General features: G+C 36.7%; 1 protein-coding gene across 5 annotated transcripts in view; it reads left to right on the top strand.

Moving 5' to 3' along the window:
* LOC149075318 (protein C-ets-1-like) overlaps positions 1-26886 on the top strand; it is a 189401-nt gene that overhangs the window by 108543 nt on the left and 53972 nt on the right. Inside the window, exon 1 of one of the 5 annotated variants that reach the window (XM_089242676.1) lies at positions 14617-15106. The exons of 3 other annotated variants lie outside the window; for them this stretch is intronic. In XM_089242676.1, coding sequence (XP_089098802.1) covers positions 15067-15106 — 40 coding nt within the window. In that variant the 5' untranslated portion in view covers positions 14617-15066. Of the gene's footprint in view, positions 1-14616; positions 15107-26886 lie in introns of those variants that run through there. One more of the 5 variants, XM_089242674.1, reaches the window with a different exon arrangement.

The following is a 26886-nucleotide window of genomic DNA, read 5'->3' as shown; positions in this document are numbered from 1 at the left end:
TGAAAATGTATAGTAACACTTCTCTACCGCCGCAACATCTGCTCTACGTAAAGAGGTAACTCCACTGCTGCAGAAGTTACGACAGAAAAAAAATAATATTTTCTGAAATCCATTTAATCACACTACTACTACTACTACTTGACCGTACACACGCCGCGTAAATTTAATCCCATTGAATTCTTCAATTGTACTTCTCCATATCCATAAACAATTCAAAATTTGCGATTTTTTGACGTGATTAAGACTTTTGAACCAATGTAAGTTGAACTAAAATAACGTAACGGAAATACAGGGTGTCCCATAAATTCGTATAAATTCATAAAAATCTAAAGAATTGGTATATTTGAATGTGGTTTCGAAAAAGTTATTGTCACCACAGGGGTTTCTTTTTGTGTCATGGGGAACAAATTAGTTCAAATTTTTGTCGATAGAGGACACTGCACGAAAGGGTCTGGTAAGGTGATTAGACCTGAACCTTTCTTTAATCTTTTCTGTGTCCGAAACGTTCGTAAAGGTTCATCTGGTGATTTTTGGTTGAGGTAAAAAACAACTTTACCAATAGTAATTCATCTACCAATGTCAACATCACAATGAAAACCTTATGTAAGCTTCAGTAAAAGGAAAATTCACAAATGAGCTGTTAGTTATTGTAGATCCTGTATGTTATGGGACTCCGATTTGCATATTTTCAGTGATTTGTTTTCGTGGAAACGTAGGCGTTCAACTTAGACAGATTTTACTGTACATAGTCAATGATATATATCTACGGATAGGAGTTTATTTGATGTTCATTTGTTCATGATGTTCCCCCCCATTCATGTGAAAATACATCTTCAAGTTTATTTACTAAAAACGCAATCTTAGGGGCCGTTCAAGTATTACGTAAGCAAATTTTTAGCCATTTTTTACCTCCTCCTCCCTTGTCAGCAAAAGTAAGCAAAACTCTGACCCCTTCCCCCTTGTCAGCAAAATTTCGTCATCAGCTCTGCCCCTCCGAATCCTCACGCAATTTGGTGGGATCAGGAACATACGCGGGAGGGGGGGGGGCATAAGGGATTCTTGTGCCTCCCCCCAGAAGAGAAAAAAATATTTTTTAATGTAAAAATTTTTTTTTTTAATTAAAATTTCGAAAGAAAATACTTTTATATGTAATTATAGTCGATTTCTGTTCATTTCAATGCTATTGGAAAGGTAAGGACACAAAATTTCTCTTTAAGAAATTCATTGCGACCCACCCTTTAAACCATATATGGTAAATCCTTGACCCGCGGACCACATGCGGCCCTGAAGGTTATGTGATGTGGCTTGCCCCCTCAAACCTAATTTTGTAAAAATGAACTAAGCGGCACATTTACAAATCGCTTAAATGACCCGTGGAACAATTCCAGAGCATTTAAATGGCCCGTGGCACATTTTCAGGTCACAGAAATAGACTTTCAAAGATCACTTTCACATTCAAAGATCACTTAAGTAAACATTTCCAGAGCACTTGAAGGATCCGGGAAACATTTAGAGATCGCTGAAGTGGCTCTGTAAAGGATTTATCATTAGGGAGAATGTTTGTTCAGGTGCCCACAAACTAGCGATTTTTCTCGTATTTGGCGCACCGAGTAAGATGCCATCAAGAATATTTCATATTTTCATAAAGGGTGGTTGATGACGTAAGCATCATCGAAACCCCCCTCCCCCTTGTCATAAAAAGTCAGCAAATCGGACCCCCCCCCCACCATCGATGCTGACGTAATACTTTAATGGCCCTTTACAACCGGTATTCGGTCAGTTGAATATTCTAATAATAACCCTTGAAAAAACCGAATAGCCATTCTAGTGTTCAAATCGAAAAGTTTCCTAGTATTGTATAATCGTCTAAAAATCATCAAATAACATCGTCACCGCCATTACAATATTGCATTTTGACCGCACATCATTGGGTTTCTCATATTATTATTTGCACGTGTTGAGCAAGTGGTTCTCAAAGTGCGTGGCGCGACTCCTAGGGAAGTCGAAACCTTTGTCAGGGGTGTCGCGATGAGCTGCCGATATTAATAGGTGCCTGTTCGGTGCTTTGAAATGTTTCTTTGTTAGACTATTCTTGGCAGTCACTTATAAACGTTGACCGGGCAAAGGAGCCGCGGTTGACAAAAGTTTGAGAAGCGCTCTGGAGCGTCAAAATGTTGGAGACTTGAGGTGTTAATGGTGATCGAGGTGTTCGTTTTCGAGAGATTTTTTCACTAAACCCTTCTCTACAGGAGTGTCCTTCTAAGCCGTTCCCAAAGAAGTGGAGGAGGCACAACAATTGAGAATCAATGATATAATCTGTTTTTTGAAAAGCCGATGGTTATTATTGTTAGTTGTCTCGAAAATAGACTTCGGCGACCAGAAGGGTTTCGACGATCTCATGTGGAGAGAGGGAGACCTTCCGAGAAATCCTTCTGAGATAAGAGGATTTGCTTTATTAAGCGGCATAAACGTCTCTCTGAGTTTTGTGTGTGTGTGTATTCCTATTATGCTGGTGGTGGTATTTTGTTGGCTTTTGGTTCCCACCCTGTTTCGTCTCTCATTTCATTTCACCGCAAATTCACTTTGAAAAACAGCGCCGTGAATGAGAAGTCGCCAGACAGACCGAGGTCTGCTAACAATTTGGGATTTTCCGACATTTTTTTAGCCGTTATACGGGTCACAACATGAAAGAAAGACTTTCTTATCATAATTGTCTTCTCTTATGGATACGACTTCTCTGGAAATAACTCTAAATATACCTAAAATTAGGCATCATTAGGATTGAAGAGATATCCAGGTTCATAAATGAAGAATGCGTACATAATACTGTACGTTATATTCATGGCCCCCCGCATTCCGCAGCAGGGGCTATGTTGGGATCTTTTGTGAGATTTCTAGGATTCTAGGCCGATGTTTTACTCGCCCCCCCCTCCCTCCCTTCCCGAAGTCGAGTTTTATATGCGATAACTGGTTAACTAACATATTTGAGAAATTTAAAATAGTTGGAGGGGTGCGATAGCCCAGGTCCGTAAGATGCTCGCCTGAAGTATCAAAAGATGTTCAGAGGTGTCGCGAGTTCAACACCCGGTTCGTCCTTGTCAGAAAATTTCCTAACACAGGGGTGCAACAAAAAACGGCGACATGACCGCAGGAAAAATTGCTACTGCCGGGAGTCCCCAATTGAGGGGTTAGCGCACCAAAATCCCTCGATGAGTATAAAACAAGCGCCTCCCGTTCGGAATCAGTAATAAATTGTAGGCCCCGCTCTAATTAGCCCTCGTGTGCAGAAAATCACCGTGGTTCGACTCAAACGATCAAACAATTGGATATTAATTTGGCATGTTTTTCTTTACAATTAACGTTAACTTCCGATTAATTAACTATTTAATTAATATAATAGAATTAATTTAATTATTTAGTAATTATGATTTTGAGCAACTTCATGGCCACGTGACAAAGAAAAATTAAGAAAAAACTATTTTTTTCTATTTTTAAAATTTAATTTATTTCTGGTATCTGGTATTTATATCTAGTCAATGGGGATTTTCAGATCGAAAATCAAGATAAAATTTTCAAAAATTTCAGAGTTTTGGAAGGTCATGAAAAAAATCAAATTCCTTTTTAAAGTACTATGACACACTCATTAGACCTTTTAATTTTTGAAAATGTTAATTTCATACAAAAACTTTTGCAAGAAATTAATTAATAAAATCTAGCGAAGCGTTGCGCGCGCAAATGCAAAGTCAGACTAAAATGGGTTAACAGCATCATGGGCACCCCCCCCCCACGAACCAAGTCATTTTTCTGAGGCCCTAACTGATAAATTCTCAAAAATTTCAACTCGTTATCATTTCTGTGAACCCCCCCTCCCCCCCACCTCTTTTGAGATGGCCGTGTGGAGCCCATGCGTTAAGACGGCACTGATGTTATCTTCACCCAGGGCCGTAACTAGGATTTTTGCCACCCGGAGCAAACAATATTCTGCCCCCACCTACAACCTTAAAATTCGATAATTTTGTAATATGGTGTTCTTTGTTACTACCTAAAACTGCCGCCACTAAATTTTGCCACCCGGACAGCTGCCCACCCCTGCCTCCACCCTTGAATGAGGAAGCATGTTTATATCGTATGTTATATCAAGTCATCCACGCACACACACACACACACACACAGATCCCTTTCTCCCCAACTCTTTCATCAATAAATTTTAATAGAATCTATGTCTTGTCAGTGTCACTCTAGCTTCCAGACAGCTTCTCTGTTGTCTCACCAGCCCCCAAATTTATACTGCGGTGATTCATGCGTACAGCTAATCATGGCTGTACCCACGGAAGAGGCTGGAGTCAGTATATGAACGGGAAAAACTATTACTGAATTTTTGTTTTTATTTGCTATAAAGCGGCTCGTTGGTCCACCAAAGATTCCTAGGAGCCTGGCTCCAGTATATGGAGGAGATGCTATTAAATTTTTTTATTAGTTAGAGTAAATTTTATTAGCCTTGGACTAAGTTCATGTGACACGTATTTCGTATTTTTTGGTTACGGTACGAGCGTTTTAACAGCGTCGTAGGACTTCTTGCAAAGTTACCGCGAAAGCCCTAAAAGCTCTTGCGAAACCCTGGGGGGGGGGGGGGGGAGTTACCCTGTAGCATAGTACCGGTAGGTAGCCTATAAGCTCAAACCCAATTTTGTGAAAATGAACTAAGCGTTTCTAGATCACGTAAATGATCCGCGGCACATTTACATATCACTTGAGTAAAGTGGCGGTTGGGGTGAACTCAAGGAAAGAGGAGTCTCACAAAAATGAGATCTGGTTGAAATTTTCGAGAATAAGCATACAAAGATGCCTGGTAGAGCTTGAAAAAAATCACATGGACACCAGGGGTCCATGATGCTCTTTAGACGGCCCTGACGCAGCACCCTGGAATGAATAATATAACACAGTAATTTCCCCGTAAAAGAGGGGTGTTCGTTAGGAGGGGTTTTACTGTACCCAATGCCAAGGACTAATCTGACCGAAAACCCAGGCATCCACCGTCGTTTGACGATAGGTCGATTGGTGATGACGTCTTTGACCAGACATTAAAAGGAAGAGTCGAATACACATACCACACCGTCCAATAATAATTATAAGAAGTAATAAATTTCTCCAGTACATGAATTTATTTCCAAGGAGGGCACGTGCCATGTATTGAATAATGGATAACGTACACGATTCCACAGAATTTCATTAAACTTCATCTGGTGGTCATTAGAAAAAAAAAAAGGTTTTCGATCCATTAAAAACGTCGTTTCCTCATAAGGAGAAGCACTTAACGGTCAAATTTTTGTTTTTTTCTCCCTATTAGTTAAAGAAAAGAAACTTTTGGTTTTCTTTTAATCACATTTTCTGTACTTATGAGTTCAGTCTGCATATACACAACACGCGCGTGTGCCTTGTGGTGCCGATGGAAACCACCTGCTCAGCGCAAAAATGCGCGCAGTTTTTCACTCTTAATGAAGTGTTCGGTTTTAAGCTGTCGTTTCGTTGTCTCGCTAAAATAAAACGGGTTGCGACGACTTCAGAGAAAAAAACAGCATCTGCTTCTCTCTCAATAATTATAATGAAGAAAACCTATAGGTAGCGAATATTAAAATATAAAAAAAACAACTCTGCACCTATATATATATATGTTATGCATATGTTGTATGTCTTGTATATTTTGTCTGTTAATGGATAATTACCTCCGCGTTTAAGGCTATGTTTTCGGTTTTCCAACCGGTTTTTTTTTGTGGCTCTCTCTGTATTTTTGGTCCTGGCGCCTACATTTGGACTTCAAACATCTGTGGTTTTTGTGCTCCGAGATCATAATCATGAATTAATGAGTCAGGCAGTCACTTTCATCAACATTCATCATAGGCTTGAAGATTATCGCTCTGTGGAGTAAATTGATTTGGTGAAAAAAGCATAAGAAACTTAAAGATTGACAGTCTCATAGGGTATGAGAAGTTTTAAAATTTTAATTATTGTCTAAGGCCGGGATTACACTATAAAAGTTTAATAAAAGATCGTTTACAAAACTTGAAAAACCCCAATCAATCGGTTGTTTACATTAGCGGTTACATTCACTCGAATGTAATCGAAACGATTATTGGTTGCATTTGTCTAGTTTTATGAAAGAAATTTTATAAAAATTTAAAAATCCAACCAATAAGCGTATCGATTACATATGACGAATGTAACCAACAGGTTTATTGGTTGTTCCTTCAAGTTTTTTCAAGATCTTTTATCAAACTTTTATAGCGCAATCCCGGCCTAAGTCAGTAAAATACCAAACCTCGAACATTAGCTGTATCACTGTTCATTCCTGAGACGCTTCAATAGCAATCCAAAAAAGCCATATCCAAAGACAAAATCGCGTGATTGGCTATAGACAAATTGCGCATTTTGTACGTAGATAGTCACCAATAATCGCAAGACGGTCAATCCACTTTGGTTACGCGTCAGCACGTACACATTCAGTCTACAGAACATCACGGCATCCATCCGAGATGGGATTCCATAGAAATGTGATTTTGGTACATGAGAAGTTACAGAACACCCAATTTGTTGAGCGACTGTCGCGGAACATCGTGTTGCAGACACGTGTTTCTCAAAGTGTGTGCCGCGGTTTAGCTGTTCGGTATTGATGTGTGTCTATTTAGCGCTATGAAGTGGTTATTTTATTTTCTATTCGGGAGAATCACGGATAAACCAGGGGTGGCTCGAGAAAAAAAACTATACCCATATTTTTGGCTCGATATAAGCTTTTGTCGATAAAGCTTTTTTTCACCCCTCTCAACTCAGATTCGGCGCCCCTCTTAGAGTGGTCTATTGTGATCAGGGTCACAACTGAGGAGAAGCTGGTGGATCTGGTGCTCCTGGTGCTGGACCAGAAGGGGGTGCGAATTTCACCTTTTAACCTCCTTCAACATTACAAGGGGTGGGGGCGAAAATGCATGTTTGCTCTGGAGGACCGAGCATCTAGTTGCGGCTCTGATTATGATGACCACCGTTAATGCTTCATGCCTATAGAAAATCGATCAAATATGCATTGCTGTTTCAAATCTTCATCGATGGTATAGAACGGAAAAAATTGCCAAAACTTCAGAATTTTTTTTCCCATCGCTGCCTCCCCCCAATTTAAGCCAGTCCTAGGATCCTCTATTGTACCCAAAGTTTCCATTGTCCTATTGGATCATTCCATCACCCACTTTGGGAAACACTGGTCTAGTATGAGGGCTTTATGCTGGAATTATCTGACATATTTGTTGTTTATTTTAGGACCTTATTTTTTTTTCTTCCTTTCTCGATTTGATGATGGACGGTTCTGGAGAGTCTGTTGAGTCAGAGAGAATCGTATACAGTACGTATTAAGAAGGATTCGTCTCCATAATCTTGTTCTAATGACCTGTCACTTTCAGTCTGTTATTAGTTGTGTGACGTGGCTTGAGGGACGGCAATTAACCGGAACCGCTTCAACGTAAATACCGCTCGAAGAAGAGAGAGAGAGAGAAAAAAAGAGAGAATTTTTGGGGAGGCAAAGTGTTGGTTGGGAAGCCCAAGTTCGTGAGTCACACGTCAGTGGCGCGTGGACCAGTAATAGCCCAAGTAATTGATGAACATCACCATCACAACTGCTGCTGCTGCTATCTCTTCTTATGTACTCTTCTCTTCTGTCCCACTCGTACGTGCCATTTGTGTCGTTGTGGCTTGATGCTGCTGCTGCTGCAACTTCAACGAGCAGCTGGCGCATATAAAACCAAGTGTGCTCTTTTCTTTTATATATTTTTTACCAAAAAAAAAAAAGAAAGAAAGACGTTGGTCATGTATGAGAAGTGGTCTCGGGAAGGGACATTAATTCCCTCATGCGGCCGTTTACACCACTCGTACCTTATAAATTAATCTAGCACAGAGATGGCGGGGGGACTATAATGATAGTGAAGAGTTCTTTTTAGAGTCTATACAAGGATTTTTCTTTCCCATAACGAAATTTAGGACTCAACAGGAGACAATCACATAGTCAGTCGTGGATCAGCAGTTACATGGGTTTTTTTTTCTCTCTCTATGTATGTGTGAGTATTACACACACACACATACAGTATTTCATATTTCTTCGAAACACTCATAGAATGGACCGAATTATTTTGAGATCGAATACCGTGATTGCGATAGACTACAGTATATACATTATTTCAGCGTTTCTCAACCGATGGTCCGCGGACAAGAGGTAGTCTGCACACAGACGATAAAATTATTCACCTGTTGTAATTGATATTAATAATATTCATATGGGTTCAAGTAAAGTTATGATTTCATACTTAAATTCATCATACATCATTCGGAAGAAAAATGCAAGAAATTGCAATCCCAAATACAGGATATCACTAAATTTTGCAAAAAATTGCAATTCATTACTTTAAATAAAATTTGCTAATTACTACTTAAATTGTTGAAGGTTGTGGAAATAAAGGACTCCTACAAATCGTAGTAAACAAAAATTGTTTCACGAAAATATTATCCAAATCATCTGACGACCATATTTCATTGAGAAAAATTAAAATTCCGTAAACTGTGGGATCTTAAATAATATTCCTTAAAAATGGGACCTCCCTGATTGTCATCAAAAACATTGTCGGAAGTAGGCACAATCATCAATCGTAATTAAAATTCCAAAAAAAATTGCGGACAAAACATTAAACCTGACAAATATGCGAGATGAATATTATTTATAATCTCTGCCATAATTATCATGATATATATTATATTATCAAAACGTTGTGTGTATTCACGACTTTAGTGAACGGAACAAATGTATAAAAAACATCGGAACAATGAAGCTTTCAGAAATGACCCGTATTACGGGACACAAGTGGTCCGTCAAATTGTTTCAGACATTTTACTGGTCCTTGTTTTCCAGAAAGGTTGAGAAACACTGCATTATTTGAAAAAAATGAAGGCTAAGAGAACGGAAGTGGCATCCGAGTATTATCTCTTAGGGGCCATTCAAGTATTACGTAAGCAGATTTTCAGCCATTTTTGACTCCCCCCCCCCTGTCAGCAAAAGTCAGCAAAACACTGACCCCCCTCCCCCTTGTCAGAAAAATTTCGTCAGCAGCTTAGAATATTTCGTCTTCAAAAAGGGGTGGTTGATGACGTAAGCAACCTTCAAACCCCCCTCCCTTCCTTGTCATCAAAAGTCAGCAAATCCGTTTTCAGTTTTTGTTTGATCACGTTCTTGTAGATATTAGACACACTGTTTGGTTCGATTACATTGACAATGAGTTGTCTCTAGATCAGCGGTTCTCAACCTTTATTGACTCGCGGAGCCCATTTTAGTAAAAAAATTCTATGGCGGAGCCCCGTATAGGCCAATTTTTTAATTATTCATAAAAGTTACTGATTTATTTTTACTATTTAAAAATATTTGTAATTATTTTTTAAAATATACAGTCGAATCTCGTTGTAATGAACTCCAAGAGACCGAAGAAATCACTTCGTTATAATGAAATTTCGTTATAAAGGAATCCCCCCACCATGCTTTAGCATTATTCCTATGTAAACTTATCTGAGGGATTTAGAAAAGTGTTCGTTATGTTCGCTATAACGGTATTCGTTAAAACGGGATTCGACTGTATTACTGGTTTTTTTTCCTCGAGCGGCCGCGGAGCCCCTGTAGAGCGCACGAGGAGCCCCAAGGGCTCCACGGAGCACCGGTTGAGAACCGCTACTCTAGATCATAGTTTCCCACCCTTTTCTCCCCCATCGCCCCAACGCAATCTTACCCATAGTATCCCATGTTATACCCGTAGATTCTACCGGCTCCCTGGAACTTTCCATCGCTCCCAAGGGGGGTGTTAACGCCCATGTTGGGAATTACTGTTCTATATTATACGTTGAACCAAACAAAACGTTTTCCCGTAGAAACTTGGTATCAAACAAACTAAAGCCATTCTAAGAAAGTAGTCAACAACTTACAGCAGAGATGCTCAAACTTTTGAAGAGTGCAGGCCACTCAAGTGATTTGGAAACCTATCGCCGGCCACTTGGTTGATTTGTTGATTTTGATGGGCCACTTGTTTGGTTTGATAAACGGACGAAAGGGACAATCAAATAACATTTTTCATGTTATTTAAAAATTTTTTTTGCATTTTATGTTGCATTGTGAAAAATCTAAAACCAAAACCAACGTATATTTCATTTTACATGGTAGCTATCTACGCTAGATGATGATATAATTTTATCCCCGTGTCTTCGTTGGAATTCATAATGCAAGTTACAATGGAAGGACCCCAATGTTTGATTGACAGAGCACAAAAAAGACCAAACGACATTATTGTGAACAATCATTCAGTTCATATAAGTTCGAAGTCGCGGGCCAGCTCGTGCTGCATACCCGGTACAATCAGTCACCACACAGTTAGTTAGTTAGTATCAGCCAGTTCCTATACATCGTGGTTGCTCTCAACTACCTTGAAGCTAAGGCACCTAAGGAGGAGCACTCCCATAAAAGAGTGGGTGGACATCCATCTTTGAACAAAAAACTGATTTTCCGCTCCAACTGATACCTCGGAAATCTGAAGAAAAAAAAAGCAGAATAGGAAACAGTGATTGGCTATAGTGATAAATCTGACGTCACGCTTTTGCTCAAATATGGTGGATGAATCAATCAGATGTTTCAAGTAGCTCTTCCTCAATCATTACGTTGAAGATATCGAACAGCCTCATCATTTCTCTCAAATCGATCTGATCAATTGCAAAAGCTTGCGATATTTTTCTTTTAAGATACAATATCAAAGATTTAGTCTACAAATCACGCCATAAGACTGTGAATGAGTTCAAAAATGCCACCTATTGACGCTTTTTCCACTGTAACTTAAGACGCTCTAAGACCTGGATCTATGGGGCCAAAGTCATGGAGGACTTTGAGCCTTCTTGTAACGGCATGTGAATAAATTTGGAAATCTTACCAACTAATTACCTTTTTTACCCATTCAAAATAACACTAATAGTCTAAATTTTTAGCATCTCTTTATTATTAAAAAGAGCATTAGGTTATTTTGTGATCACTCTGCCTAAGTAATTCATCAGTAATATTCAAATTCAAATACAAGGCCACAACAAGCAAAATGCCCAACGAGGTGACTGAGGGTGGGTCATAGAGTAATAATAGTAATAGCAATAATAGTATATCTTTAGCCTATGGGGGTGGATTCATATTGTCTCTTTTTATAGTTCTTCAAGTATGGGAAATATATCGAGAAATTACGCATATTTTTTGCATGTGGAATGGTACATTCGCGTACGTTAACCTCAACGGTTTCACACATATTCACAGCCATATCCTTCCTCTTCCTCTCGATGTACGACAAATCGAAACACCGCAATGATGGATTGATGTCATCACCATCGACCTCGAATACGACCACGCCAGAGAGAGAGAGATCCGCTATTTTTTATTTCATTTCGGCGAATAATTGCCAAACACTAACGTCACGTCATCTTTGATCTTATTCGACTTTAACTAAAACGCATTTTCATCCAAAAAAAGAAATCATGTAATCACTTGATTCTACAAGGGGGGTGACTTCCGTTTCATAATCGCAACGCTCTTTCAGTAAAACAAAATGAACGAAAATAATACGAGTGTATCATCAGATTGGAATTCGCGTATATATATACATATATATATTTTTTTCTCCACGAGAGGGCATATTAGCAAAAGGTGGTTGTTGTTTTCTATTCCTAACGGGGCAAAAAAAGTGCGAAGACGATCGTACGATGCTATTTGTCATTTGCAGCTTTTATTTTGTCGAACTGTTTCGTAATAATGGTAATAAGTCGATTCGTAACGGTCTGGAACTGTGTATCTTGCTTGCGTGGCCCAGCAACCTTTGTACCGTTAGCTCCCTTTTGATGTCTTCCGCCCTTTTTTTAAATACGTAGGCTTATACGTATATGTATATTTTGGACGGCAAACATCAAAGGTATGTACGTATGTGAATGAGGTGGGTGCAGTTTGAAAATATCGCGCCATTTTTTCCCCCTTCGTTCAAATGAGCTCAGCACACACCTCCCACGCTTTGTTTTATTAGCCGGTGAATATAGCCAATAATGCTCGAGCGAAAAAACACAGTAATAACATTCAGCAATAACCAACTTTTCATTTATGACGACAAGTATTATATAGCTTTCCATATTAGATCAGTGTTCATCGGTCGATCTTCCCAAATACGTACATGCATACTACACGGGGTGGATGGCATAGACCACGGGGTATTAATACACCGTCAATCGAGTGTTTCGACAAGAGGACAACAGTTAGTAAGGGACAACACTATAAGACAGAGCCGCCCCGTGCGACAGGTGCGGTCGCACTGGGCCCCGCGTTTTGGGAGACCCTGCACGTATGATAATAATATTTTTTCAAAAATTCTGAATTCCCTTCAATTGTGAATAATTTTCTCCCATAGATTTTGAATTTTTATCCCTTCTCGAATCCTGAATTTACATCAATTTTGGAAACAATTCTGCATTTTTATCTAGAAAGAAATAATTCTGGAATTCAATTATTGTTTCATGAATTCTCTCATTTTCCTCAATTCTAGAATTCTTTCTCTTTAAATTCCGAAATTTCATCAATTCTGGAATTCTGAATATTCATCCCATATTTGGAATTATAAATTTTCATCAATTCTGAGATTATTATTTTTTATTTATTCTGAATTTTCACGAATTATGGAATTATTTCTTTCATTCATTCTGACCTTTGATCAATTCTTGAATTATTTCTTGCATTTATTCTGAATTTTCATAATTTTCATTTCATAAATTTTTGATTTCCCACAGGAAAAAATAAAATAAATAAAATCAAGGCTCCGATGCTAATAAGAACGTCTCTGCCCACACTATTATTTTTGCACGGGGGCCCCGCGTGTGGCAAAGACGGCCTTGACAGTAGTTTGTGGTGTCGAAGTTAATTTTTTTTTCTAGCAGGGTTATGTTTAAATGAAACAGCGTATGAATTCTACCGTAATCGACACGTTTAAAAAGAAATGCGATATTAATGTTGGGATAAATCGGGAAGCTATCCATACTTAGATGGAGACAACCATAATCTCTTATGGGCAGTGTGAAAATAGCGAAAAAATATCTATAAAACTGTTCTGAGAAACCATAGATAAACCCTGAATTGTGCAGGAGAGCCGCGGTTGTTAAAAGTTTGAGAATCTGCCCAGGGTCATCTTAAGAGCATCATGAGTTTCCGGGACAATTCTTAAATTTCAATTAGTTATCATTTTTGTGAGGCCCTCTTCTCTTGAGGCCCCCGGGTGGGCCCATGCGTTAAGACGGTACTGCCATAGACCTCCATAGCATAATACTTCAGAATTTATTTCAACAGTAATTACCTACGATTGCTACATAATAATACCCTGTAACTATGGTTCAAAGAACACTTGAAGATAAAAAAATTCATGTTTGCTCCAAGGCCCGAACCTATGAGGGACGGGCGTTGTCCTAGTACTGTATTGACATTAGCACTATCCGTCTTTGACGAGGACAAAAGAAAACTCTTGCCAAGGAATGGTAAATGGCTTAATCGAGAAGGAATTAGTAAGAAACGTTGCATTTATATTTAGTCCCACGATCTCCTCTCTCTCCCTCTCTTCTGTTTTGTGAGATCATCCCGTCATACACTGTGCATTCCATGTAGGACACCCCCCCCCCCCATATTGGAACCCCCTGAGAACATCACATTTAGTGATTAAACGGAACCATAAAACTTGTATAATCATTTCTTTGAATACATTTATTCCCAAAAAATAAACTCTCTCATAAGCAATCCTAGAAAATTCTCACCGCCAAAAAGTTCATTAAAATTTAACCCAGTAAAAATCTCGACAATTTTCCAAACTCTTCCTTGCCCCCAATTATTGCGCAATTATATCATCGGGTATTTCCAATTACCACATTGTTCTTGACGATAACGCCTTAATAATCGAAATTTCGATTCAAAGAACGAAAGAAAGAATAAGGTTCTTACAGGAAAAGCATCTTGATGATGTTTACATCCGATTGCCGGCAAAGCAACAGGTGTCATCCCTTCATCAGATGATGGTACTTTAACCTTGTAATAATAAGAATAATAATAATAGCACAGACTGAACACTTCACGGTAATCTAGTATGTACTAACCTTTTTTTTCCCTCTCTTCTGCAAACCCCCGGCACGCTCCAACAGTCACGCCCACGTGCCGCGACCTGTTGCAATTGGCCCCACCACCCGACCCCCCATTAGCTTTCAGACGATCATGATGTGGGGTATCCATCCCCCCCCCCCCACCTCTAATTCACCTCACACGGTGCCACCACCACTCTACCACCCTCAGGAATGAAGTACATTCAGTTTTCTTTTGTGGGAGCCGCTGGTCGACGCGGCCGTGACCACTGCCTTTTTCTGATTATAGTAAAAGAAAAAAAAAATACTGTCTTTTTCTTTTTTCGCGGTCTTTTTTGTTGTTGTTGTTGTTCAGGGATGTACCCGAAAAAGAGGCGGGGTTCCCCCCTGGGCCGACTCGATTAAAGAATTCCCACCACTAGAAGAAGACAGACGACCAAACAGCCCTCCGTCCGTCACACGGAGCTAATCTGACGAGTCCTCCTCAGCCGTTGGTTGTTGTAGTAGTAGTTCTTTTCTTCTCTTCTTGTTTTATTCCACGAACGTACTCCGTCGTCGTAACGTCGTCGACGGGTTTTTCTTTTTTTTGGTGTTGGTTGATCGACGTCGTGGTCGTCGTTCAGCGGCGGCGGCACGCGATCTATCTCCTCGGTGCGCGAGCTCCTACTCTTCCCGCGAGAAGAGAAGCATCTTTTTTATCTTTCTTCTCGGTGCTCTTTTATTTAGTTGTAGATCGGTTTTTTTTTTCATCTTTCTTTTAAACGTGATTTTTCTTGATCATCATTTGGAGAAGAAGAAGAAGAATATAGAGATTACCTGTTTTTTCCCTCAAAAAAAAACTTTCGTTTAGGATAACATTATATTCATGTTATGGGACTTCTGACGGGAGTTCGGTATTATCATGCCAAAGGTAAGTCTTTATTTTTAATGTAAAATTGCTACAACTTTGAACATGCACGTACTCAGTAAGCCGAATATCTGTGTAAATTTAAACACAACAAACTAATTTTAAAAAATTTCACTAATTTGAATTTTTCCCATAAATTAGATATTTACTGTTATTATATTATATATTATTATATATTATGATTATATCTTATTGTGTATATCCCTTTTTGTGAAAGAGGTGAATTTCTAGGATAAGGAAAACATGAAACTGAAAATAGAAGAATCCTACTGCAAACAGAGGCGCGGACATGAAGAAAAAATTGGGGGACAAGGGGTTCTGAAAGTTGCTGGTCATCCTGTATATACGGGACTCGAGAACGCACGCAGGACAGGGAAGGTGCATTGCATTGTTTTTTCGGAAATCATTATAGGGCTCAGCCCTTTTACAAAATTTATTGAAGGGGTTGCTCAATTGGCCTCAGCCCCCATGACTGTAATAAGGTGGAAGTGAGCATGAATTTATAGAACATAAGTTCACTAAAACTGAACTCAAGTTTTAACTGAAGGATGCTGTACCTAGACAAGATAGGTATTGGGTTACTGAAAGTGGCAAAGAACATCTAAAGAGAGAAATGAGAAAATAAGTCCTAAATTTTTTTTTTATAATGCATTATTAGTTGAGCGTTGGTTGAAACGTACCTAGAAATGGTTTACATTTTTCTTAATTAGATGTAAAATTGCAACAAGTGTTGGGAAAAAAAAATGATTCTGAAAGCAATATTAAAACACAATATATCAGCGTTTCTCAACCTTCCTGAAACCAAGGACCAGTAAAATGTGTGAAATAATTTGACGGGCTATTTTTGTCCCGTAACTATGGGACATACCTGTAATTTTCGTTGCTCCGATTTTTATATATTTGTCCCGTTTTTTCAACACGAAACCTGTTTGAATATGTATTTCTTACTAAAGTCATACTACACACACACACACATAGCGTTTTCATATAGCGTTCATACATAGCGTACATTTCTGTTGATGGTGAGATTTGTAGCAGCCCTTTTCAACCTCTTCAGCAATTTTATCGGTAATCAGCAAATTGAATTTAAAGCAAAAATTTGCAATTTTATCAAATTTTAGAGAAATTCTGAATTCTCAAGATCGCAATTTCCTGCATTCTCCTCGATGATGTATGGTTAACCTAAGTGTGAAGGCATAATTTTATTTGATATGGGCATTACTAATATCAATTGCCACGAGTGAATAATTTTACCATGTGCCTGTGCGGTCCACTTATGCCATCGTCGCAGACCATAGGTTGAGAAACGCTGAAAATATATTGATATCACATCGCAAAATTTGATTGTCAGTATCATGGCAATAAAAATCTTTCAGTTTTTTTTTATATTTATTTAAAAATATAATAAATTGCATAATTTTAAAATTCAATATAAATCATTGAAATTACCAATAATTTTACTTTCAATTAAAAACACTTATTTTATTTATAATTGTGATGAATATTCAGTATTTGACTATTCGGCCAAATTACTATTCGTCCCATCCCTAGTAATACGTATGTAGTATTTTATGAAAAAATTGTTTCTTTTTTTATAAAGCTAAAATAATGTTTGAATACAGTCTCAACACGGGTTTGGAGGGCTATCATTGCTAGCGGGTCACCAAGACGGGTGCTCGTGGTCCAAAATTTTTTAAGGGTGCTCTTAAATATTTTGTGAGAGAGCACCCATCATGTACGGGGAATGATGGCATATAATTGTGTAGCGGTCCATGTGATAAATCCAAGTTTGATAAATTTTGTGAATTTATCATATTTGCCGGTGATTATGCATCCCCCAGCTCGTACTGGTGAATATTAAATTTACCGAATATTTTGCTCAAACTTCGGTCTAGGACACAGTTTCCCAAACTTTTTGTTCCATTGCTCCCATCATCAGAATTTTTTTCCTCTCATCGCTCCCAACTCATGTGAACCCATAGGATCCTATGGTAAATCCGTAGCTTTTATCGCCCCCCCCCGGACCATTCCACCGCCCACCAGGGGGGAGGCGATATTGCCCACTTTGGGAAACACTAGTCTAGGATGATGGATTCGATAGGGGAAGTTGATTATGTTTTAAAATGTTGATAAATGAGAAGGTAGCCAACACACATTACACAAGACATAATAATTTATACTTTTTGTCCTTAAAAAACTTATTTTCATTTAATTTAATTTCTACGGCAAAATATGTGTGGTGCCCCCATCACACACGTACGGGAGGTACTTACTGATAAGTGGTAAAATTTGTGACTTTTCCGCAGGATGTCTTCCGTATTTATCTGACTTATCAACACTCGGGAATTATTCATAATCACCAGTAAAAGTGATAAATGTAGGAGAACTGACCAAACTTACCGAGGTGATTGGTGATTATGAATAATAACAAGCGATTATATGGATAATCATCTATTTATCATATTAACCATAACGCATAAACCCCGTAACAGTCAGGACGCTGTCCGGGCCCCGAATCGGAGGCCCCTCCCCCACAAAAAAATTTACTCTTAATTTGCATAATAATAATCCTTTCAAGGGAACACAAGAAATAGTCTACCCAAAGCTCCAAAATGGCGATGTGACGCAAACATTTGAAGAAAGTCAATATTATGAACTGATAATGATTTGTATGTGTTTTTATCTCAATAACACATATTTACATTTAACCACTTTACGATCAAATACGCAATATGGCGGCCAAACAACCGTGGAATAAATTTAAACAAGTTTTCTCTCTGGTTTCTTTCTTCTCTCTTCACCATCGCGAGACTTTGTTGTAACCCTACGAAATTGTTCATTTTACCTTAATTTTATTTCTATGCAATTATTAGTGTTTTTTCCACACATATATGATGTATCCTTCTACTATGTACATATAAGAGCGAAAGACAGCAGGTAGGGTGAGGGTGAAAGAGAAATCTACTTTGCATAACTGCTCTCTTACCTCTATATTTAAGCTCTCTCTCTTATCTTATATACTGTTTTCCTTTTGTATTTGGTTTTTTTTCTTCTACTTTTTTTCTCTTCACCTTCAATTCCCCTTTTCTAACGTGCGGTTAGGACAAGGTTACCACATATTTATCACCGATTCGTTGAATCATCCGAATTTCTTGCCAATAGCTTGTAAGCAAAAGGGTTAATTTAATTTTTATAGCAAAATGTGTGTATTGCACGCATCACGTATGGGCAAAACTAATAAGCTGATTAAATGGGGGAAAGAGAGGCAATAACTTTTCTCCATATCTATCTAACTTAACATTTCAGTAGGATGCATAATCGTCGGTAAAAGTGATGAGTGCAATGAAATTGATCAAACTTACCGATTGGTGATTATGCATAATAACCAACTTATACATATTTATCATGACTTGCATAATTTCGAAAAACAACGATGCTGAAACAAAATCCACATAAAAATATTTATACTTTGAAAGAAAAATATTTATTAAAATTCAGAACGATTGAAAGTCGATAACGAATTTTGCCCCCCCCCCCCGTCCTTGCTGGCCATTTTAATAGAGACAGGAACTTACAGAAAATTAAAAAAAAAATGTATTCAAAGAAGTAAAGCGTCTCAATAGCCTACAAAAGTGTGAAATTTTGTGGATTCACAATTTTTTAACTAATCATTATTTCGAGAACGTATACTTTTGATGATAAATAATTAATAGAATGCGAAATTGTTCAAAGAAAGGTATTTACTTTAAGATATCAGGCCAGCCCTTTCCTTTTTTCGAGAAAATTGGTATGCGAATAAAAGTAGGGATGGGATGAATTGTGATTTGGCTGCGAATATCTATTTTCTTAAAATTCATCACAATTATAAATAAAATTGGTGCTTTTAGAGTTGAAATGGTCATTTAAAATGATTGGTATTGAATTTTAATTATGCAATTTGTTATTTAATTAAATATTAAAAAACTGGTAATTGAAAGATTTTTATTGCCATCTAATTGACAATCAAATTAAACGATCATATATTGTATTTTAATATTGCTCACAGAATCAATTTTTTTTTTTGAACACTTGTTGCAATTTCACATCTAATTAAGAAAATGTCAACCATTATTTTGTCCCCTTTTTGTCTCTTTCAGTAACTCAATCTTGTCTAGTATCTTTGTCTGTAATAGGTGCATCCTTCAGTTAGGTCAGGATTATACTATAAAAGTTTGATGAAAGATCTTTTACAAAACTTTAAAAAACAAACAATAAGCCTATTTGTTTTATTATTTATTTACATTTACATCATTTTACATTATTTACATTTGCTCGAATGTAACCAGTATCAAAGGAAACGTACCAAAACCAAAATAGAAGAACGAATATGGAACATTTTTATAGCGGACTACAGTATAAAAGTTTTATACAAGCAACTCTTTGATAAAACTAGAAAATTGCAACCAATAAGCGCATCGGATACCTTCGAGCGAATGTAACCAATAGGCTAATTTAGTTGTATTTTTCAAGTTTTATAAAAGCACTTTTACAACACTTTTATAGTGTAATTCTGACCGTATTGCAGTAAGATTGCTCACTTCCACTTTATTGCAGTAGAATTATATTTGCAGTTTCATATTTTCCTTACCTTAGAAATTCACCCTGATATAACCACTTTGACAGAAAGGGATATACACCAAACACAAAATAAAATATAATCAGTAAATTTTAAATTTCTAGAAAGAAAGTTAATTAATAGCAATGAATTAAAGTCAATTAATATAATTAAAAAAAATTAATATGATGTGCTTAGATTTACGCAGATATTCGGCTGAACCGAGTATTCGGGCCGAATACCGAATAGCAGCCGAAAATTCACCCCATCTCTTATTATAAGGGTTTCCATGTTACTGTGTGTAGGAGACAAGAATGAATGATCATTTTTTTTTTTTTTTTTGTTAATTGATGTCTTTATGTTAAAAAATGGCCTAATAATAAGCCCTGGTTACCTATTAAGAACAGTCTACTGTATTAGTGTTTGTACTTTTTTTTCACCGGTGATTTAAAACAGAAAATTAATGTCGTTGATTTCGTGAAATGCCATTCGGAATTCCTTCAATCATAAAAGTAATAATATTTCTAGACCATGGCCGTAAAAGAGCGAAATTTATTTTGCAAGAGCAACACCAATGAAATTATTAATCGTTTTAACCACAGCCTGTTCCTCATAAGTTCGAGCCCTGACCAAATATGAACTTTTGGTCCCCGTGTTAGGCAGCAATCATGTGTAATTGCTATAAACATAAATTCTGAAGTATGCTATGACATTTCTTAATTTCGCATCTACATCACAGTATTCAGTTTTGCATTCAAAATTCAACCAGATGAGAAAATATGCGGAATGAATTCTTAAATTTCGGGGGTTCCCACTTTATGTCCCACACTCATGCCCACATTTGCTCATTCGAGGAAAAGGCACTGGTTTTAAATGGTGCAGAAGTCTTTTGAATTTCAATTAACATTCACAGTTTAATTAACTCTATTTCGCCGTCGGGTAAAGTTTTCTTTGCGTCTATTATCGTAAGTCAGTTATGATGTTAATTTAATTTTTTATTTAAATTTTTAATTGCTTTACGGGGTGGTTGGAATTTTCGAATGGACTATATTGGTTTGTTGGTTTGAGTTTGCGTGTGTATGTGTGAGTGCGTGCAGTTTCAGGTACTTTGTGGGGAAAGAAAAATAGAGGTTGTATCGGTTAATGCATTTTCTTGTCAAAAATGTCTCCGAAATCTATATAAAGGATGAATTTAAAAGGAATCTTTCATTGGAAAAAGAGGTGAAACAGAAGATTGTGTAATAGAAATTACTCTGAGAATCGGTGAATCAATCGCATTCTTCTACGATGGGAAACTCTGCACGAGTGCACCCAAAAAAAACAAAGAAAACAGTAAAAAAGGGAGTTGTTGGCAATGAAGAAAAAGAAATGCCGCACAAAAAGGGTGCATTTAAGGAGCTTCGTTGCATTCGTGTTTCTCGTCCATAATGAATACCGGGAATTCTCATACCGGGCCACACCAATGACTGCAAGGGTCTCAGGGCAGATTAGCATCGGAACCTCGCATTTTAACATTTGTGCATCAAATTAGCTCAACTGATGCCCCCTTTCCGAAGTGAATTGCCTCAGTTGCCCCTATGTAGTAGTTATGGCCCTAAATTCATAGAAATGTATAGTCCCAGAGAATTGAATGATACATAAGTGGATAAATCATTTAAGGGTTCATTTGCCACGCTTCGTTCACAAAAATAAACCTTTGGTATTTAAATGGTCTCAAAGACTATGGTATATAAATCTTAATTTTGTTAGTGCAGATTGTCAAAAAAAAAAAAAAAGCATTGCAACGTTCAAAAGGTGCGTATGTAGTAACTTATCAAAGACAGTTTGTGTGATTCAGTTATCCAATCTGTCGTAGTGTGATAGTTGCGTTCCAATAGAATTAATAGCGGGAAGATTAGATCATTCCCTGTAACAAAATAATCAAGTTTGAGCAATGGCTGTATATAATCAAGGCAAGGAGGAGGCTGACAGAGTTCTTGCCTCGGGGACCCTGAGACCTGTCTTACTGTTTCAGTTTTTTAATACCGTAGGACCACTTTAAATTTACAATAAAACCAACAGATAGAGCTTGCCAAGAAACTTGGCCTAGAGGAATCGCTACAAGATTTTGGAGTCCATGAGTGGCTAATATACTGAATATAATTACTAGAGAAGGAAGTTCAAGCACTAAAATTGGTCAAAATAGGCAGGCAAAAAAGCAGTATAAATGCTTAGAATAGGCATTAAAAAAAGGCATTTATAATTAATGGGAAGAGGGGGGGGGGAAAGTAACTAAAAGCTACGATATCAAGGATCCGAAAACTGGCTAAAAATTTACCGTACTCACTGAATCTACTGTTACAATAATAACACAATTCCTTAATAGTTCTGGCACATTAAGGCAGAAGAAACATCGCATTAACCAATATTTCACTGTATTTGATTATTTTATAAGTGAGCACAACTTACCAAAATAATCAATTATTTTGTAATAATCAATTATTTTGTAAATTATTAAGAAATTGATTCCTTAGATAAATTTTTAGAAAGTGAAAAAATATATATGACCAAAATTAAAACTTGTAAAATTAGAAAATGATGTTCAAAGTCAAAGACAGATGACGCTAAAAAACAAAAATTTATTTTCACACGTACAAAACCGAAACTTAATCTGCTTCGAAACGTAATAATTATATCTGTCCACCACAACAAACTAAATAAAAATAAATTAACCGACATTATACTGCGTCAAATTTTTGCTATGATTGAGCTCAACTGCAATAAATTTTAATAGAAACAATAACTTAAATCATAATTTTTCTAAAAAAAAAAAGATATAAATATTCTTAAAATAGGCATCAATTCAGAAATTAGTGTTTTAAGACAACAACAGGGGACGCTAGTAATAACATTTCCTCTCTGGCACACGCATCAACACTGATAGCTCTTTTGATTTCTTAACCAAGTTTCACATAATTTTTACATATGATTATTTAAATAACGTTTGAGAAGTTTATAAATCTCCTCCGCCCCCCTCTTTCATCACCTACAATCATGACAATCAGACAGGACAATCGAGCTGTCCGGCGGGAACACGAAAATTTAAACTCGTCCATTTTGATGGAAATCGACCAAGCGATCTTAATCAATTCGTACTAAGGGGGATTGAATATTTTAAAAATAAAAATTCTCTTTTGAAGTTCTTAATGCTGAAAATATCTAAGTTTTACCGGAGGACTCTAAAATTCCGAACAATCATAAAAGAATATCGAAATATACATTTACGGTAGGAAAAATTTAAAAAAAAATTCACAAAAACGTTTGAAAACAGGCAAAAAAAAAAAGCAATTTACGGCATTTTGCCTGAGTTTCCGGGTTCTAATGATTGTTGATTAAAGTGTTTGAATAGCCATGCAAATTGAATGAATGCGAAACTTATACTGTATGTAAATTTTAAATATTATTACTGTATATTCATTTTAATTTTTTCATGAGCATGGATTTTTCCACTCATTTAATCGGAAAAGAAGCATGATACAATAACAAACCTTTTAAAACTCATGTTGTTTATACCAATTCGACATCCCCCAGATGAGGAGGGGAAAAAATATAACCATCCAAAAAACATAACGCTTAAATTATGCGTTAAAATGATTATTATAAAACTTTTCTGTAAAGCATATGAGGCCCGCGTCCTTGATAGGCTACGTTATACTGTATTTTTATGAATCGCTCTATTTTAGCTTGAAGATTTCCCCCTACTCAGATTCCCCCCCCCCTCCCTCCCCGCTAAAGACATGTTTGAAAAAGCAATGTTTTCAATTTTCTGACAGGTACTGTCCTTTGAAACATGACATTTCAATATGATATGAATATGTTTTGACCAGGGAGGTGCACAACCTTTTCAGGCCATGGGCCAGATATGCGCTTTTTCTGTCACTCGCTGGCCAGAAACTTGTATATAGGCCTACTAGTCATCAGAGGAGCCGAATTTTTCCCCTATTTTCAACAAGGCCTACAAGTAAATTTTCGAAATGAAGAATTAAGATTATGTTCATGACCTATAAATTATATTGAGAATTGAGAATCATGACTGTCATAATTTATTATAGCCAAATTAATATATTCATCTCATTTTTGTCAAGCATATACTTTTTTTTTAAATTAAATTTTGACTTGCAGTGCCCATCATTTTCCGCGATTGACGATTTCTGGCCATTTTAGCGATAGGCGGCAACTTTATTTGCCTTTGAAAATTTTTTGGCTGTAAGTGACTTTACTTGCCTTCAACAAATTCTTCAGTTGTAAACGGCAACTTTACTTGCCTTTGACGGTTTTTTGGTGTGACTGGCAGCTTTAATTTTCTGTGACAATATTTTTTTGGTTGTAATTGACCACTTTAATTGCCCTTGAAAATTCTTTCGATTGAAAATGGAAACTTTACTTGCATTGGAATTTTTTTTTTATGGCTGTAAATGACAACTGTACTTGCCTTGACAACTTTTTAGCAATATCCCGTATTTTTATGAAAGAAATAAGAGGTCAGCCTAGGTAGACTATATACTGTATGTGTATATGTATATGTATGTATGTATACATTTGTGTTTGTTTTTTTGTGTGTATTGGTATTCTTCTACTTGAGCAACTTTAATGGGCCTCATTTGGACCCGGGCTGAATGTTGTACACTCCTGGTTTTGACGTTAATACGTCACCGATTCTGCTTGATCGAAGAAAAATTTCTATACAACAACACGAGAAAAAAAATTTTAATGATATTTTTGAACTTTGTGAATGTGTAATAGATGCACTTTTGTCAAAAAAAATTTTAGTTTAAAGAATCGGGAGAAATTTCATTAGAACACCTTTTGAGGTTTTTGGAATCAGGGCTGTTCTAATCGAATTTGGGAGACTGGATCCTAAGCATTTTTTGAGAAATCCATCAAGCCCCCAGTTTAATGTATGAAATTATTTGCAATGCTATATTATGAATTATAATCTATCATTTATGAATGAAAAACTCTCGTAAACGCGTAGTATTACAGTTTCTAATGCAGTAAAAGGTGGGTATAACGAGAATCTCGCTATAACGAATGATTGTTAAAAAGCTAATGTTAAAGATACGAAAAGTATTTGGTTATGGCGGAGTAGAAAATTATGAAACTTTCGCTATAACTGTCAACAAATTCTTCAAAAAAAAACATTTCTCCGTTCAAGAATTTGGCTATTAGGGGAATGGATTATTATCACTTATTTTCGCATATGCTCCTCGTTAACATTAATCTGATGTACCGAAGGATGGACACAGAAAAGTCGCATCTTTTCACTCTTGCCCCATATTCTTTCAAGTTTTTTCACTGTTCACACGGGATATGTGATGATTTTGTCCGACTTTTGCCTCGTCTTTTGAATGATTAATATTGTGTCCAGTGAAATAAATTCAAACAAGTTCTCTGTGTCTTCTTTCCTCCCTCCTCATCATCGTGAAGCTTTGTTGTAATCCTATGAAGCAAAGTTTTTCTACCTCCGCTAAATTCCCAGACTCGTGTTAGTGATTTTTTCCCCCACATATGATCTATCTTTCTACTATATACACGTGAGAGCGAAAGAGAACAGGTAAGGTGATGGGGTTAAAAGAGAAATCTACTTCGTACTTACTCTCTTATCTACTTATCTATTATACTTTTTTCCTTTCATTTGTTTTTTTTCTTCTTTTCTTCTATTTTTTTCCTGCACCTTCTTTCTCTTTTTCTAACGTGCGGTTAGGTCGCGACAAAGTTACCATATTTATCGTCGATTCCTCGAATAGAGATTATCTGATGCCATTTTAGGTACTATTCTAGGATTAAGCACCAGACCAATTGCTCAAGAGCTAATCATAATTTTTGCTCAAGAACAAAATGGTCCTAAATAATTTTTTTCCCGATTTTTCTGGAAATTAATAGCTTCTACCCCATCTTAAAAGGCGTAATGTAGTGAAATCAGAAACTTTTGTGGTATCCTTAGACTCGATTTTAGCAAACGCAAAAAATTTTAGGCACCAATACCTATTTGATAGTCGCCATGGTGTTGTGGTGCCTGAGATTTGTCCAGCCCTGATTTTATTCCATTGCGTATTTTTTATTTTTTGAAATATCTTAAAATTCATTAATTATATAAGATTACCCTGCCGCAGATTTAATTTCAATACTCATATAAATACAAAAACAAAGGCCCAGAATTAGATCCGTACCTAGTGGGCAGCAAAGGGTCATCTATACTAAAACCGAGATCATACTGTATGTGTAAACGTGTTAAATATATAAAGGAAAAATCTGTTACTTTTGACGATGTCATAATTGGGAATTCATTTAATGCGAACCAATCCAACTTATCCAATATTGAATATGTGAGATTTTTTGTAAATCGATTCGCTTTTAACTTAGTTTTGATATTTTCATCATTTTCTTGAAGATGACATAGTAGCGGTTCTCAAGTTTCATTGACTTTTAGAATCCTTTTTAGTCTACAATAGCACCGTAGGCCTTTTTTTTTTTTAATTTATTCATCTAATTTACTGATTTATTTCATTGTCTTTGAGTAGAAGTGGAGCTATAGGGTAGTGGACCCGGAGCACACGTTGAGAGCCCTTTCCTTATCTTCACTCATCAGTGATCAACTTGAACTGGACATAAACATGAACATGCGAGTATATTGTATGTACTTACACGATGTTACCTTTAGTTATTCAGTTACGAGTTCATATTTTTCCGTACGGTAAAGTGTATTCGAAAAGAATAAACGTAGTTTTACTCAAAAAACAAATACAGTCCAATAATCACACAGTAGGGCCTACACAAACCATCTTTAACTGACAATTGTTGTAGGTTCCAACTCGTTCAAATTGTTTTAGCTCTCCTATGTCGAATGAGTTCTTCCTTGTGCGTTTCAAGCTCGTAAGCCAAATACGCAAAACAGTAGTCAAACAGTAGACGTAAGTCGAACTTTATAGTATTTTAAGCTTACATGGAATTGAGGTATTTTCAGCTGATATCTACAGATATGATTTTCACCTGGAAAAAAAAAGAAAAAAAAAGAAAAAGTCATTCTATGACCCGCATATGCAAAATTTATTCCGCAATATTACAAATCGCAAGAAATGGAAGAGATTGTTGTCGTTGGTTACGTATACGTAGAAAAAAAATTCAATTTTTCTGTTATTCCATCTATACG

This window comes from Pholcus phalangioides, unplaced genomic scaffold (genome assembly GCF_987345545.1).
Source record: "Pholcus phalangioides strain wild (caught in Gottingen) unplaced genomic scaffold, Ppha-v1.0 ptg000015l_1, whole genome shotgun sequence".
NCBI classification, from domain to species: domain Eukaryota; kingdom Metazoa; phylum Arthropoda; class Arachnida; order Araneae; family Pholcidae; genus Pholcus; species Pholcus phalangioides.
This window is presented reverse-complemented; position numbering and strand designations above follow the sequence as displayed.